The sequence below is a fragment of the Pleurodeles waltl genome, chromosome 2_1, assembly GCF_031143425.1.
Source record: "Pleurodeles waltl isolate 20211129_DDA chromosome 2_1, aPleWal1.hap1.20221129, whole genome shotgun sequence".
Lineage (NCBI taxonomy): Eukaryota > Metazoa > Chordata > Amphibia > Caudata > Salamandridae > Pleurodeles > Pleurodeles waltl.
This window is the reverse complement of record NC_090438.1, coordinates 212153529-212168651: the sequence shown is the minus strand read 5'-3', so window position 1 is coordinate 212168651 and position 15123 is coordinate 212153529. Positions and strand designations below refer to the sequence as shown.

At 40.6% G+C, this 15123-nt stretch overlaps 1 protein-coding gene across 3 annotated transcripts in view; it reads left to right on the top strand.

Annotated features, from left to right (window-relative positions):
• AFF2 (ALF transcription elongation factor 2) overlaps nucleotides 1–15123 on the top strand; it is a 928871-nt gene that overhangs the window by 422841 nt on the left and 490907 nt on the right. For all 3 annotated transcript variants that reach the window (XM_069212416.1, XM_069212415.1, XM_069212418.1), the window contains exon 4: nucleotides 1294–1338. In XM_069212416.1, the coding sequence (XP_069068517.1) occupies nucleotides 1294–1338 (45 nt within the window). The remainder of the gene's footprint in view (nucleotides 1–1293; nucleotides 1339–15123) is intronic.

Here is a 15123-nt window from a genome sequence, read left to right as displayed (position 1 = left end):
TGTATTTAAACCACACATATATCATAAAAAGATATAGCTGCCAGGAGCACCACTTTGCCTTGGCTGGGCTGCAGGGCAAAAGCCCTATAGTGACACAAGGAAGGAAAAATGCTTATGAGATGAGGTAAAATTATTTTTATGCATTGAGGCACCCCTAAAGTGAGAACTTAAAGTGAGAACTTTACGCCTTCCAAGGCCGAATAGTAAATATATACAATTAGCTGAAGGCGCAACACATTCTCCTAGCACAGGCCTGAGTAAAATACCAAATCATTAATACATATCTATTGTTACTAACCTGCTAGATAAATGAACCTGAGTTATGTCACTTAGTTCTCAAAACCTAATTCATTGGTGAAATGAGAGTTTTTCTCACTTTAGTGGAAAAGTAACTGTATAAAAATATGTGCGATAATCGCAGCTCCCTTCATAGCCCTGAAGGTTTTCCAAGTGGGCTCCATATTTAAGCCATCCACTCAGCGAACTATATTTGGAAAATAAGCCCCCAAAGCAGGAGTTTGTCTTCTCAATACAAAATATAAATCGCCTGATGCGCAGGAAGGTTTGGCCACGTCTGTGGGGGGGCCATCCAGCATGGCAGAAATAGGGGAAATCAGTGATGGGTGCCCCACCACCAGCAGGGTGGGACAGCCATCACTGCAATATGGAGACCCTCAGCATGCCTGAGGTGTACACTGCTGAAGCACAACACTTCCTCTGACTCGAAATAGAATGAGGGTACTTCCATCTTTGGTGGGGCAAGAGGACGGCTGATTTCTGGCAGTGCTCCCACTCTGCCGAACTCCAACAATGCATTTTCTCCTCTGTATACCACGGCTTGATGGGAATGTTATACAAATAGATTGAAATTGGCTTTAAGAGTAACATGTTAGGGCCAGAGCACTGAATAGCAGCTACACAGTGCAAAGAGTTATCATACCAACTAAACAGAGTAAAAAAAAAAGTGAACTCTCTGGGTAAGCATGCACAAAATATGGCCCTTAGCCTAGGAATGCCCATACAAAATGTTTGTGAATCCTCAGCAATCCGTTTCCATTACCAAGCCTATGTATTTGCCATAAACCTAGGGGCTAAAAATCTTTGTGAAAAGTGCTGAAGCACAGAACTCAGCTGTTCCAGATTTATGACATGAAAGCAAATAAAAAAGATGGGCACCTTTCCAAAGAATGCTTTTATTTTATGGTTAAACTTAGTTATCATATGTCATGAACTTAAGTATTATTGACCACAACCAGTTATAAAAATGCTAAGTGTGCTGTTTTATTTATCTAGATCGTCCTTCCTAATGATTCCAGTTGCGTGGAAGAAATATTAAGGGTATGTGCAACTTTCTATCCTATTCTGGATGTTTGTCTTGATTTATCTTAGTTAAGTAAAAGTTTGATTACTGTGCATTTTTGAAAACCTGAAAATGAATGATTATCGTTTTCATGGATCACTTCAAAACATTCTTTGTAATAGTATTACAGTGTTTCTTGCAATAATTGACTGTGTTTGTAAGCTTTATAAAACAATGTGTTGTGTTGTTTTCCACTGTAAATCTTTCAGCATTTTCACCCATTCTGCAACATTTAATTGATGCAAAATCAGGAAGGTGATGGATGACATGCTTGAATTATTCTCAATCAGTAGCAATTGCTCGGGACAGCAAGCCACCTCTGTTAGGACACATCCGGAGGCCCATCAGTCTTGACTCTGCTCCAATGGGAACAGTCCAGACTGAACTACGAGGCCAGGTGTTCCCTGAACCAGAATACACTCTACATAGGACCAGTTTTGCCATGGTTAGGGCTCACCAGCCAGGTAAAGCTTGGTTCCAGTGGCTCAGTGAGTAGGTGGGCCCACATCCAGAGTACCTTGTATATATATTACACAGTCTAAGTAACCAAACCCTTTAACATGGACATTTACATCATTTTATTGAGACAATAGGTGTTGGACTTGGCCCTTTCTGCAAACTATTTGCCTTCACCCTCCTTTTTTTAGCCTGTTTTTAATGGCTTTTACGACTCAACACACTTTACCACTGCTAATTAGTGCTAAAGTGCTTGTGCGCTCTCCTTTAAATGTGTTAAAATTGACCAGTCCCAAGTAAAGTGGTACTACATGTACCCAAGGCCTGTAAATTAAATGGTACTTGTGGTCCTGCAGCACAGATTGTGCCACCCACTGAAGTAGTCTTTTAAACATGTCTAAACCCTGCCATTGCAGCTTGTCTGTGCAGTTGTAAACTGCTATTAAACCATATTTTTCAATACATATGTCAGCCTTTGGGTAGGCCCTATAAAAGCCCAGATGGCAGGGTGCAGTGTATTTAAAGAGTTGGAAATGTATTTTTAACTTTTACAAGTCCTGGTGGTGAAAACCCCCTAAATTTGTTTTTCACTACTGTGAGGTGCACATCTCCCATAGGATAACCTTATTACATTTAATGTGTGTTAACTTTTCATTGGGAACAGAAAATACATTTCGTATTTGGTGTCAGAAAATTTTTAGTTAAAAATCATCTTTATTAGTAAAGTTGGATTTTAAGTTACAATTTAAAAAATTCCACTTTTAAAAAGTTGGCATTTTCCTGCCCTATCATTTGGTGTCTGCAGCCTGTGCCTGGGTCGTATGGCTGGTATAGTTGGCAGCTGGGCAATATTGGGATTTGGTGTCCCTGGATGAGGCATCTACTGGCAGGATGATTTGGAAGAGCTGGCCATAGTCCCATTTGTAACTGAAGATTGTACAGTGTCTTTGCACAAAGGACTTGCCACCACTGCAACATTCATGCTACTAGCTTTCAGCCAGAGCAGGGGAGACACAAAACTTCAAGGACATCAAAGGGAATTCTCTAGAAACATCTCCTACTTCAGCGTGGGCACCAGGTATAAATAATGAAACCGGACACCCATCTCTTCAGTACACCCCTTGACAGGTGGATAGTCCAGAAGATAAACTGGTGTGCTGCTTTGCTGTCACACAGCTGCCCTGATACTCGGCTGCTCTGCTGCCCTTCTTGCTGAGAAGGAAGAGGGGACCTGAACACGTCATCCCAGGCTGAAGTGATGCTAATGGCCTGAACCTTTGGTGTAGCATCGGGTAAACTCCTCTCCAAAGAAAAGGAGCAATCCTGAAGTTTTGGGATCTCCACAATGAGAACAGGTCTATTCACACTAAGATCTTGCCACCCACGCCTCCTGGCAATGATAAGGTCCAGCAAACCTGATTCATTGTGCCACATTCACTGCCATGATGCCTGGCATCATGAGATCTGTAGTTTGTACTACAGCATCAACAGCTAGCACTAACCACCAAAGCAAAGGTCCAACAACTGCTGTCTGCAACACTCTACAATCCTCGTGTTACAGTGATAACTATCTGAAACGCCCAACAGGACCGTCACAGTATATTGATGACCATCTACAGTGCTCTCTCAGCTCCTTGCAGCCCCTTCCACCATGAACAGAACTCTTTTCACTGGACTTTGAAGGTAACTCTATCTGCAGGACTAACCTGACACCTGTATCCGGCCTGTGCCCCATTGTGGTCCTCCTGAACTTGTGACGTTCACCCAGGCTCACACAACCAGGTAGGCTTGAGTGGCACTTTATGCTTTCAGGTGCTTTAGTTACCTGAATTATTTTAAATTGCATCTCTCCAGTCCTACTGATTGTATTTCTTTCATTTTGGTGTCAAGTAATTTATTAGCTTTTACCCTATTTTTTCTAAATTGGTGTGGGATTTTCTTGTGTTGCATTTTTTACAGTATTACTGTTTGAAATGCTGCATAAATTCTTTACACATTGCCTCTAAGTGAAGCCTGACTGCTTTTCTGCCAAGCTACCAGAGTATTACGCACAGGTTAATTTGGGGTTTGTTTGTCTTTCACCCTGACAAAGATTGTGTTTTCTGTAGGTTTTCACCGCTGTCAACCAGTAATACAATTTCCAACAATAGGTCTAAAATTTGATCAAATGAACCTGCTGGTTTTCATTTGGTAAGTACCTGTGAGTTGAGTATGCACAAAAACTGGGAGGACTTGCAAGTTTTCACAACAGTGATGTCTCCAGACAATGCAACAACGCACAATCATACACAGCTCATTGAAAGTCATCGCATGTTTTAAGAAATTAAAACGTTTTTCTTAAAAGTAATTTTACCTACTGTGACCTCATAAGAGCACTGAACTATAGCAATAAAAAATATGATTTTTTTAGTATGCCTTACTCTCAGGGACATGCATGAACTGCCTTACTTTCATTGTTTCAAGACAAACATGTCCCCATTGTGTAGTATCAATCCCTCTGAGTGAACAGACTGAAACAACATCACTGACCAGGATAAAGGGAAATATGCTGATAAAGGAAAAAGGCACTGGGTGTGTCCACCTTAACATTCTCCTGCAGTTACACTTTGGTTTTTTTAAATTTTTATCGAAGGCCACAATTTGTTTCAGGCATGGCTGCTGCACAACCCAGGGATACTACGGGATGACAAGGAGAGGACACACATATGCAAGGCAGAATGTTATCATGCACCTTCTATACTGCAGTACATGATTAGGAGTAGTGCTCTTCATTAAACATGCCTCTTAAAATACCTGGGTTTTCAGAGCTATTTGACCCCAATTCATTCCAAGTGCCTGTATGGGCCCGTAGCTTCAACAGAAGTAGGTCATTATGAGGTCTGGCTGTCTCCATTGCCCTGTAACAATTAGAACAAACAATTTAAAATATTCCTCAATGAACTATGTATGGAAGGTGGACCCACAGCCAGTTTTGACAAATCACACAGATCTTAATGGGGAGACCCAGTAGGTAGTCTTCCACCACTGAGGTACAAGTGAAAAGATGAATACCCACATTTTATTGATTGATTGCTACCAACATGTATTCATGTCAACGCCTGGCCATTTAGCTGGTATTCACTCATGGTAAAAAGAGTACAGCTTTAGTTCCACCTGTACAGTTGTTTCAGAGGGTCCAGAGCTGTGCTATATAACAGCAACCAAAAACATGACAAGACCTTGCCAGAGGAATTGTGCCATGAAACCACAGAATAGATAATCATACTGAGTGGCCTGAATGCTGAAATGAGGAGCCGCATGGCATGTGCTGATTGCTCCATGATCACTTGACACAACAGCCTTTCTACCTAATTGGTTTGAATGAATCCACAAAGTGTGTGAACAATCATTTTCCTAAAGTTACATAGAGAAGATATCCCCAGGGGGATCGTGGCTAATATAAAATCATTCTTTTAATAAATGGCTGTTCATTTAATTAATGGTATGATATGAACATGCCCTGAGATCAGTACAATTAGAGGTTTGAATATATGTTTCTTGATTTATATGGTTGTTAAACACGGGAATGACCAATTCCTAGTAACCCAACTTTTTTATTAAAACTTTTGGAAGCTCATCTTGCTTTTGTTACTTCAACAAATTCCCTTGGTTTTCAGGCCAATGTCTAGATCAGAGAGATAGCGAATCTTTGGGAATTTTCAGAGAAACAGTATTTAAACAAACTTCCCTATTACAGACCAATCATCAGCTATGTGTAGTTATGAACATTTTTTTTATCTTTTGAGTGAACCAGGTGGCACCTAGTCCTCTTTAAGGAAAAGGTCACATTGTGTACTGAAATGATTAACATGGAAATTCGGAGAAATGTGCAAGAATGAGAAATATCAATTGGGGTGGATGTAGTCCACTAACCTTTTCGGTCCAGACAATGGTTTCAGTATATTTAACCTGAACTCAACTCCTAGTAGATATGTCACAGAGCAGACAAGCTCAATTTCAGAAAATGTTCAAAGCACTTAGAAATACCAAAATATTTAAAAGCCCAAAACATAACCCAATAAATATCCTAATCCAATGTATTAAGGTATAGTAAATACAGTAAAATTAAATAAACAAAATTACAAGAAAAGGATAAAAATCTAACAAGGGGACCAAGAGATATGTTTTTTTTAAATCTTAGGACGAAAGACACCAGTCAGTAATCACTGATTGTGGCTTACCAGGACCTTGGTGTAATGTAAGGCTGTCTGAGATGGAGCACGGGTTGAATACACCAAGTTATTGTCCCAGTCAAATATTTTACCTTCTGACTTATTCTTCAAAATGAAAGTTAAAACCCTACAGTGGGGCTAGAATTCAGTCTGTCTTCATATAAGTCTCCTTGAAGCTGAAAAACATATGGATAAGGTTCTGCAGAAGGCATTGGTTTTGGTGGGAAAAGCATAGAAGAAAAGATATTCGAACTGTGGGACAGGCAAAGTCTCGCAGATAGTTTCCACATCTTTGGTAGATTTCATCCCCTGGACTAAGGGCATGATTTAGAGTTTGGCAGACAGGTATTTACTCTCTCAGGGTAACAGAGTAAAGTATTCCATCACCCTAATGGAGTACCCACGACAGATTTTGAGATGTCCTCTGGTCTGGTAGTTTCTGTAATCACATTGGCAGTGTGACGGATGGCTCAGTCAATATGATGAAGCCAGGAAGCAAACTTTCAATGGGTTCTTTTACAAGGAAATCACAAAGAAAGATTTTTTTTTTGGGAAAAGCAAAAACGACCTCACTTTGGGTATTGTCTCCCATGGAATGGGGTCATTTCACAATTTTCACCACCCCTTGCCATCAAGTTTTAACTGGCAGTGACGGACAGTGAAAACTGTCCATTTCTCCACATACTCTGAAAAGGGTGGGAGGAAAAACTGCCAGGCCTCTAATAGGGCCCCCACTCTGTCATACCATCAGAGTCGTATGTCAGCGGACGAGATGAAATAGCCTTCACTGTTCATATACTGAATGTCTGTCCGATTTTAAGTGAGGTGGGCAGACCTTGAATTAAATAAATGAATGAAATATTTATAAAGTGCACAGCTGTGAAGCAGATGTCCTGGTGCTTACGAGCTAAAGAAAGTGTCCTAACTCTGGCTTACTAGGCTGACTGAAACAGCCAAATCTTCCGGTGTTTCTTGAAAGTTAATATGTTAGCTATTTCTTGGACTCTCGAAGGTGAAGCATTCCAGAGCCAGGGGGCTAAGAACAAAAACGATTAAGATTAGCTGCTGTGGCGAGTCCTGCAAATTCTTGGGACTGTAAGTTGAAGCTTGTTTGTGAATCAAAGTGTTCCAGTAGGATGATACTCTTGGATTCTGCCTCTCAGATAACAAGGTCCGCTGGTGTGTCCCACTCCGAAACTGAAATGCAGATATATAAAATTAATGCACAGGCAAACAGGGAGCCAATGAAGATTTTTTAGCTGCTTAGAGAGGAATTCCATCTTAGGAATTCCTATCAGAACCCTGACTGCAGTATCGTCTACCATCTGTAGCCATTGTAGGAGATATTTTGGTAGACCCAAGTAGAATATGTTGGCATAGTCCATCCTTGAGGTATTAGTAGAATGAACCACCATTGTCCTTGTGAATTCAGGAAATAGATTAAGAACGTTTTTCAAAGTGTTTAAAGAGCACAACAGACAGCTGTCACTGCTTTTATTTGAGATGCATACAAAGACTTCGTTGTTCAAAAAGGTAAGTTTTATTGTGAAACAGGACGATCCAGAGTAACGTTACACCTCCTTCCACCTGACCTCTTCTCCCTCCTCCTCTCACCGCTTCTTTCACAACCGCCCGCTTTCCACCTCGAACATTCCACAAGCTCACACTCTCAGAGTTGTTGAATGTCAACACTCTGAGCTAAGCTGAGACCCAACACATCTTTCCCTAATCAAAAACAAATAATAAACATGCTTAATACCTAAACCCCAGCACTAAATCAAAACTAAAACCTAAGAATAGAACACCAATTTACACCCCATACCTGTTTCCCTAATATTAAATCACATAACAAAAGATATACAGTAAATTTTACAGATGATATACATTACGTTTTCGTGGGTACATTAAGCACATAATTGTGATGCTTTCTCGTCCATGTCTTTTTTCTTGGAACTACTTTTGGCTCCTCTTCCTTGTCAAGCTTGTTGCTTCCACTTGTTCCTTCTTTGTTACAACCATTCGTTTTCCAAGCAATTGAAAACTTTTCTTTGTTCCACCACTTTCCATCATCAAATTTAACAGCATTTTTAAGCACTCTTACAACCAATTTAGGTGACGAAAACGTTGACTCCCCCATCTGAATTTTCTGGACACTTTTTACCTTCACTTAATCCCCCACTTTTACACAAATTGTCTTCCTCAGTTGCCCAATATACCTGCTTTGAGCTTGCACCCTTCTTTCACTCACCTTTTCAACCAATTCCCTGTCAATGACAAACTCACCTATCCATTGTCTTGTTAACTTAGTTGCTGCTCAACAACACAAAGGTGGGAAACCTTTGTATCCTCGTTGGGAGTTGTATGCATGCCCCACACCAACTTCTTGAGCTCCAATTTACAATTTAAACTATTTGCCTTAGCTAACTGTACATTATCCTTAACAACTCTATTGAATCATTCCACCAAACCATTGCTTCTAGGATGATACAATGAAGTCTTTGTGTGCTTGATGCCAATAAGTGCCACATAGTTAGCAAATTGCGCTGACACAAACCGACAACCACTGTCAGTCACAATTGCATTGTGTATTCCTTCCTTATCGAACACCGAATCCAGGAACTCAATAAACTTTGTAGTATTGGGAACCTTCACAAATTTGAGTTCAGGCCATCGACTGTAAAAATCCATGAGTGCTAATCCATATTCCGTCACGCCATTCAACAGCACCACAGGACCAATAATGTCCATAGCAATTTTACTCCACGGTTTGCCAGAACCCTTATCGTCTCAACTGGAGTAGGTAGCGCGAACTGAGATTTGTCGCTGACAGCACACATTACACAATCCCTCACAAAGTGCTCCTCACTTTTATCCAACACGGGCCACCCAAAATTCTCTCGGATTCTCCTTTTCATAGCACGCATACTAATGTGCCCTTCATGAGCCAAAGTTAATATCTTGCGCCTTAGACTCCCTGGCACCCCTAATACACTTGAACGCATCAAGATATGATTTACCACTTCATAAATCTGTTTGTAAGCTTCACTTATACTTTCCTTGCATTTCAACTTTGTCCATCCTTGCGATGAACCATGTTTGACTTCACACATCTGTTCTTCTGCATCACACGCAACCTTCCATTCACCTTCCATCACAACTCCTTCCAGACAACTTCCAACAGAGCATACAACAACGTCATCCTCACTCGATCCTACATCATTTTTACTGCTCATATTTTCACTGGGAAGCCGTGAAAGACAATCTGCTAACAAGTTCCTAGCACCAGGTACATACTCAATGTGGTAACCAAAAGTTTGCAATCTGTATTGCCACTTGGCCAGTCCAGGAGCATGTCCTCTCCCTTTGTAGAAAATAACTGCACTAAGGGTTTGTGATCCATCTGAACTATAAAATGCTTGCCCCACAAGTAAGTCTTAAAATGCATAATACCCTACCAGCACGCAAGTGCATCTCTTTCTATTGTTGAATACATAGGTTCCGCACCTCTCAGGCTGTGAGAAACAAATGCAATTACCTCATTCTTGCCCTGTTTCCGTTGCAATAAAACTGCACCTAAGCCTCTTTGACTGGCATCCGTCATAATTATAGTCTGGTCCATAGGATCGAATGGTTTTAACAGAATCGCCTGAGCTACTTCATCCTTTAATAATTGAAGTTCTTGTTCACAATTCAAACCCCATTCAAACTTGACATTTTTCTTTAACAAATTCCTCATGTTAAATGACTTCTCAGCACAGTTAGGAATAAACCTACTATAAAATTCTACTATCCCCATAAAGTACCTTACTTGATCCTTGTTTCCATGAGACCGGAAATTCTCAATTGCCCTAACTAAACTGACCTTAGGTTCTACGCCATTCCTTGAAATCTTGTATCCCAAATAATCTATACAGGACACATTACATTTGCATTTGTTCAAACTGAGAGTAACCCCTTTTTCCATTAACATGGATAACACTTGTCTCAGCCTCTCATTATGTTGATTCTGATTCTTCCCAAAAATTAAAACATCACCCTGGAATGCCACAATTCCCTGAATATTGTTGAACAAATTAACCACTACCTTTGGAACTCAGCCAAGGCAGAGGCCAACCCAAACGGCACACGCTTGAATTGGAATAAACCCTCCGGAGTAATAAATGCACTTAGATGCCTAGACTCCGGATGTAAATTGATCTGATGGTAAACCAAAGCCATATCCAAAACAACTGAGCTTATTGGCCTCCTTCAAGGTGGACAGCATCTCAGTAATATTAGGTCAGGGATGGCGATCAACCCATATTTGACTATTCAAATCACGCAAGTCCACACACATGTGAATGGACCCATTTGCCTTATGAGCTATAACAATAGGAGCAACCCAATCAGACGATTCAAATCTTTCTATCACTCCTTGACGACACAGTTTGTCAAGCTCCTTCATTAAATCTTCTCTTAAGGCTAAAGGAACTCTATGCACCTTAAGTATTCTTGGAACATCATCATCCCTCCTCTTGATCTTATGAGAAAAACCCTTGAACCTTCCAAGTCCATCCTGGAACACTTCCAAAAACTCACCTTCCCATATGTTATTTTTGATAGAAAACACAGACTTGTAATCCTTCCTTAAAATCACCTGAGCAGTATTGTTAGGATCAAGTACATTTCCTAAACTCTTTTGATCATTCCAACCTAATAAACATGTGTCATCCGTAGCAACATATACCACACCTTTTGCAATATTGCCTTGAAAATTGAATTCTGCTTCATATTCCCCCACAACTTCTACAGGTTTTCCACCATACCCAAGAGGTTTAATGCAAGAATCTTTAAGACAAATATGATTAAAACATTCCCTTCATTTTGTTCACTCAGCAAGGTGAAAGGTGAGCCTGAATCAGCCATCACTCTCACACCCCTCCCATTAATAAGTTGGTCACAAAATGGTCTCTTAATCTTCCTAGATGTTATGCCACATACATTTTCCTCCTGTGTTTCACATGCATCAATAATGGTCAAGATTTCATCTTAATCACTGGATGTTACCTCAAAACCAGATGTTCCATCTTTGATTACAAGAACATTTCCAGGTGCAATTTTACCTTTATCCTACAAATTCTGGCAAAATGCACCCTTTTCATACATTTGCAACACTTTTTATCCATTTTGGACACACATTTGCAGTACCTAAATTGGACACACTGCCACACCGATAACATTCCAATTTTCTTTTTTCCGTTTCAACCCTTTCTTTTCCTTTACTTTTCATTTTCCCTTTCACAAATGATACACTCTGATGCAAATATTTTTCCTCCGAAATACTCATTTGTTCCATATACACAGTTGTATTCTCTACTCTAGTTGCAATTTCAACTGCTTTTTCCAGAGTTAAGTTCGGGGTGGACAGCAGAGTTTCTTCCACCTATTTGCTACTCATTTTCTCTACCAGTTGATCACGTATCATTTCATCTTTGCATGCCTTGAACTCGCATGTAACAGCAAGTATTTTGAACACCCCCACAAAATTTGCAACAGGTTCACCTGAAACTTGAGCTCTCTTGTACAATTTATGCCTGTCCATAATGACATTCTTGCAAGCCTTAAACCTAAAATCCATAGATTTAATGGCAGGAGCATATTTGTCAGTTCCTCCATCTCCTGCACCTTCTCCTAACTGAACTCATATTTGGGGTATGTGTTTTAAAATTTTCTGACCTTCGGATCCCAAACAGTGCCGAAGAATGGCAAACTTTTTCCTATGTGTAAAAGTGTCACCATCCAAGGCATCCAGGTACAACTCAAAACCATCTCTCCATAATTCCCAATCCGACTCAGAAAAAGCAGGGTCAGGAGTAAAAACAGGTAGTGGAATTATAGAATGTTGCATGACTAAATGTACAAATGCAAGTTATCTAACTTGCACTGTGCACTAAAATCTTTTGCAACTTCAATGTCATATCCAGAAAATTAATGCAGGTATGCTGTGTTTTTCGCCACACACACTATCCACACTGAAATAGAGTGAAAAGCACATTATCACTGAACTTATTTTCATTCTGGTGTGCGTATCACTGTGCACCAGTCGATACGAAGTTGATTGCAAAGAGATATGGTGACACGCACAAATATAAAGGTATGCGTATCACCGTGGTACAACGATGAAAAACTAAACCAAATCCCAGGTTTGCATTGCTTGGAAACAAAATGTTTGTGGGCCCACATGTACTGCGGTGCAGCGTACGCAGGATAAACCACAGCTCGGATGCCTTTCCGAACACGAGCTGACGTTGTCAAGCATTGCTAGGAAACAGAACGCAGGACTAAATGTCATGTGTCATGCGGAGATCGGCTGTAAACAGACACGCGCCTTCTAACAACGGTTCCTGCTGCACGTGCTGGGTCCCCCAAGCATACTCCAAACCTGGGTATTCAGAGGCGGTCCACTGGGAAATGGAGAAATGCCAAGACAAGGTTTGGAGGTTGGGCTGGGAGACCTGGAAAACTTCACCGCATGTGCAACGCAGGCAGAGACCAAATGAAGATATGACTGCACACGTGGGGGATCGTCCTGTTCTCAGCTCGTCACCAGTACAAAGTCTTCGTTGTTCAAAAAGGTATGTTTTATTGTGAAACAGGACGATCCAGAGTAATGTTTCTCCTCCTTCCACTTGACCTCTTCTCCATCCTCAGCTCACCGCTTCTCTCACAACCGCCCACATTCCACCTCAAACATTCCACATTTTCGCACGGTCAGAGTTGTTGAACGTCAACACTCTGAGCTAAGCTGAGACCCAACAATGCACAAGATAATTTATAATCAAATTTAACCCCCTAGATTCTGAACCTCCAGAGGCGGGCTATAAAGAGGGCCACAGCAATAAACCCTCCAAACTGCTTGACATGGGCTGATAGGTGTCACATACCTCAGCCCTAGCCCTTTCTGTCCAGCAGACCTAAGCCATTGATTTCTTTGTTGCACTAGTGGTAGGTACAATAAATGCTGCCATGGGTGTATTTTCATGGGTGTGATTGAGTGAGTCAGTCAGTCAGTTAGTTAGCTCGAGATGTAAGCTATTGAGATAGTGGTAAGCTTTAAATTGTCTCAAGTTCATTAGCACACTATTTTGCAGAATAATTTAACAGAAATGGAGGTTTCCAAAAGTATCAATACAAAGTGGCAGTAGCTATATGCATGGTATGTATAGTGGCTGGGAGCTTTTCTGATGCAAATGGAGAGTGGTATAATATTACATTTAGCTACATTACATTCTGTGGATTTGAATACTATATTGCTTATTCTTGTTATCAAAGTGTGCAATAGTGAAAAAAACTGAATTTAAGGACTCTAGTATTTTGAGACCTGTAAACTACCTACACTACTAAACTACAGGGTATATCTCTAGAGGTTCACAGAGAGCACTTAACCCCATCATGAATTTTTAGTTGATATGGTAATGGGGAGAACATATTTATTTTGTATAATGTGCTCTCAAGAAGGTGGGACACACTGTCAACTCAGACATAGAACTAGTTTGCTATACAAACAGATAGTATGTGAATAATTTATTATTTGAGGCATTAACAAACTATTTAACTATTTTTTAACGAAACTAGACTATTTTCATACAAATATTTTCACTCACCCTTGCTTTTGTTTTTAATTTAATCCACCACTTTTCCTGCGCTGTTTCACTAAACACTCCACTGTATATCACATTGTACATTGATGCATGAAATCCACTTTGGGATTTGAGTACATTATACTAGAAATTTGTTGGCTCCCTTTGATACAAATCTAGCAATAAAATATCACTAGTCTAACGAGCCCTGAAGTACCATTTTATAATTTCATTGGAACAAAAACCGCAATGCATGTCATAACAGACATCCCTTTAATTGGCAAAATAGTCTCCCTCTGGGGCCCTATTTCAATATATATTTTGAGAGATTGAGAGCATCATTGTGTATGTGAACAAAGAAAATTCTTCTCGATTTCATTTGCAAATAATGTGGAGGTATCTTGCTAAAGATATGTATTTTTGTGTGCCAGACCATTGGGGCTTATGGGGCACGCTGAGACCCAAGGCTATTCCACTTGTTTTTATCTCCCTGCTTTAATTTGGCCATGGGCTTTTCTTCTGATTGTAGATGATACAGGCTTTCAAAACACAAGAGCCCACGCCCACCTATGGCACCTGTCATATGTCTGTGAATACGTGGCAGTCCCATGGTGGTGTAGTCACACAATTCTCCTTATTGTCCCACACTCCACCTGTTAGGAGCAAGGTGCTGCCACCCACTACCCTTTGACTTCAACTAGGGAAGGAGGAAAAAAGCTCTTGTTGCCCTAGGCCTCATGTCATAGGTCTACACTGCTGAGAACTTGGGGCTGCCCCAGAGAGGCATTTTTGACTATGCCACCCCCACCTTTACTTCAGACAATGTTATTAAAAATGTGGGCTCATAACAGAGTTGCCACAGAGGTCCTATATCCAGACGAACACCCCTGATGAAGTTCAACAATGGTGTTAGGAACTTCCTTATGGTTGAGGTGCTGCCAGATCAAATGGCGTCCATGATAAAGCTCAAAACATTGTACATTATTGGAAAACTAATGTTATAATACTTTGGTCTGTACTAGACAGATTACAGTACGTATTTCACTGTTGGGCTCTAGCTAGCACGGGCAGTCATATGAGGCCTCCAGATGTTTATTGGAGGATTTCCTGCTTCCTCCTACTGCCATTAGCACTTTTGTGTTGTTATGAACCTCCTCCGCCTCCCCCAAACTTGAAGGGCTCACCGGAAAGATTTCCCCAAGATAGATCCAAGATGATCTTTCTTATCGCACCCCTTTGGAGATAAGGAAACAGACAGGTGACTCTCTTTTCTCTAAAATGAGGTAAGCTCATCTAGTTTCAGTGTGTTATGAGTCAGACAACCCTGCTAGGGAAGCTCTTATCTGCAGAGGCTATATGTAGATGTGTGAACCCTCACCAAGACCTCTGAAAGCAGGAGACACACACAACAGTTGATGCTTATAACAATAGGTTATTTAATATGGACAGTCAACAGACAAACCTTGTGCACCAGAAT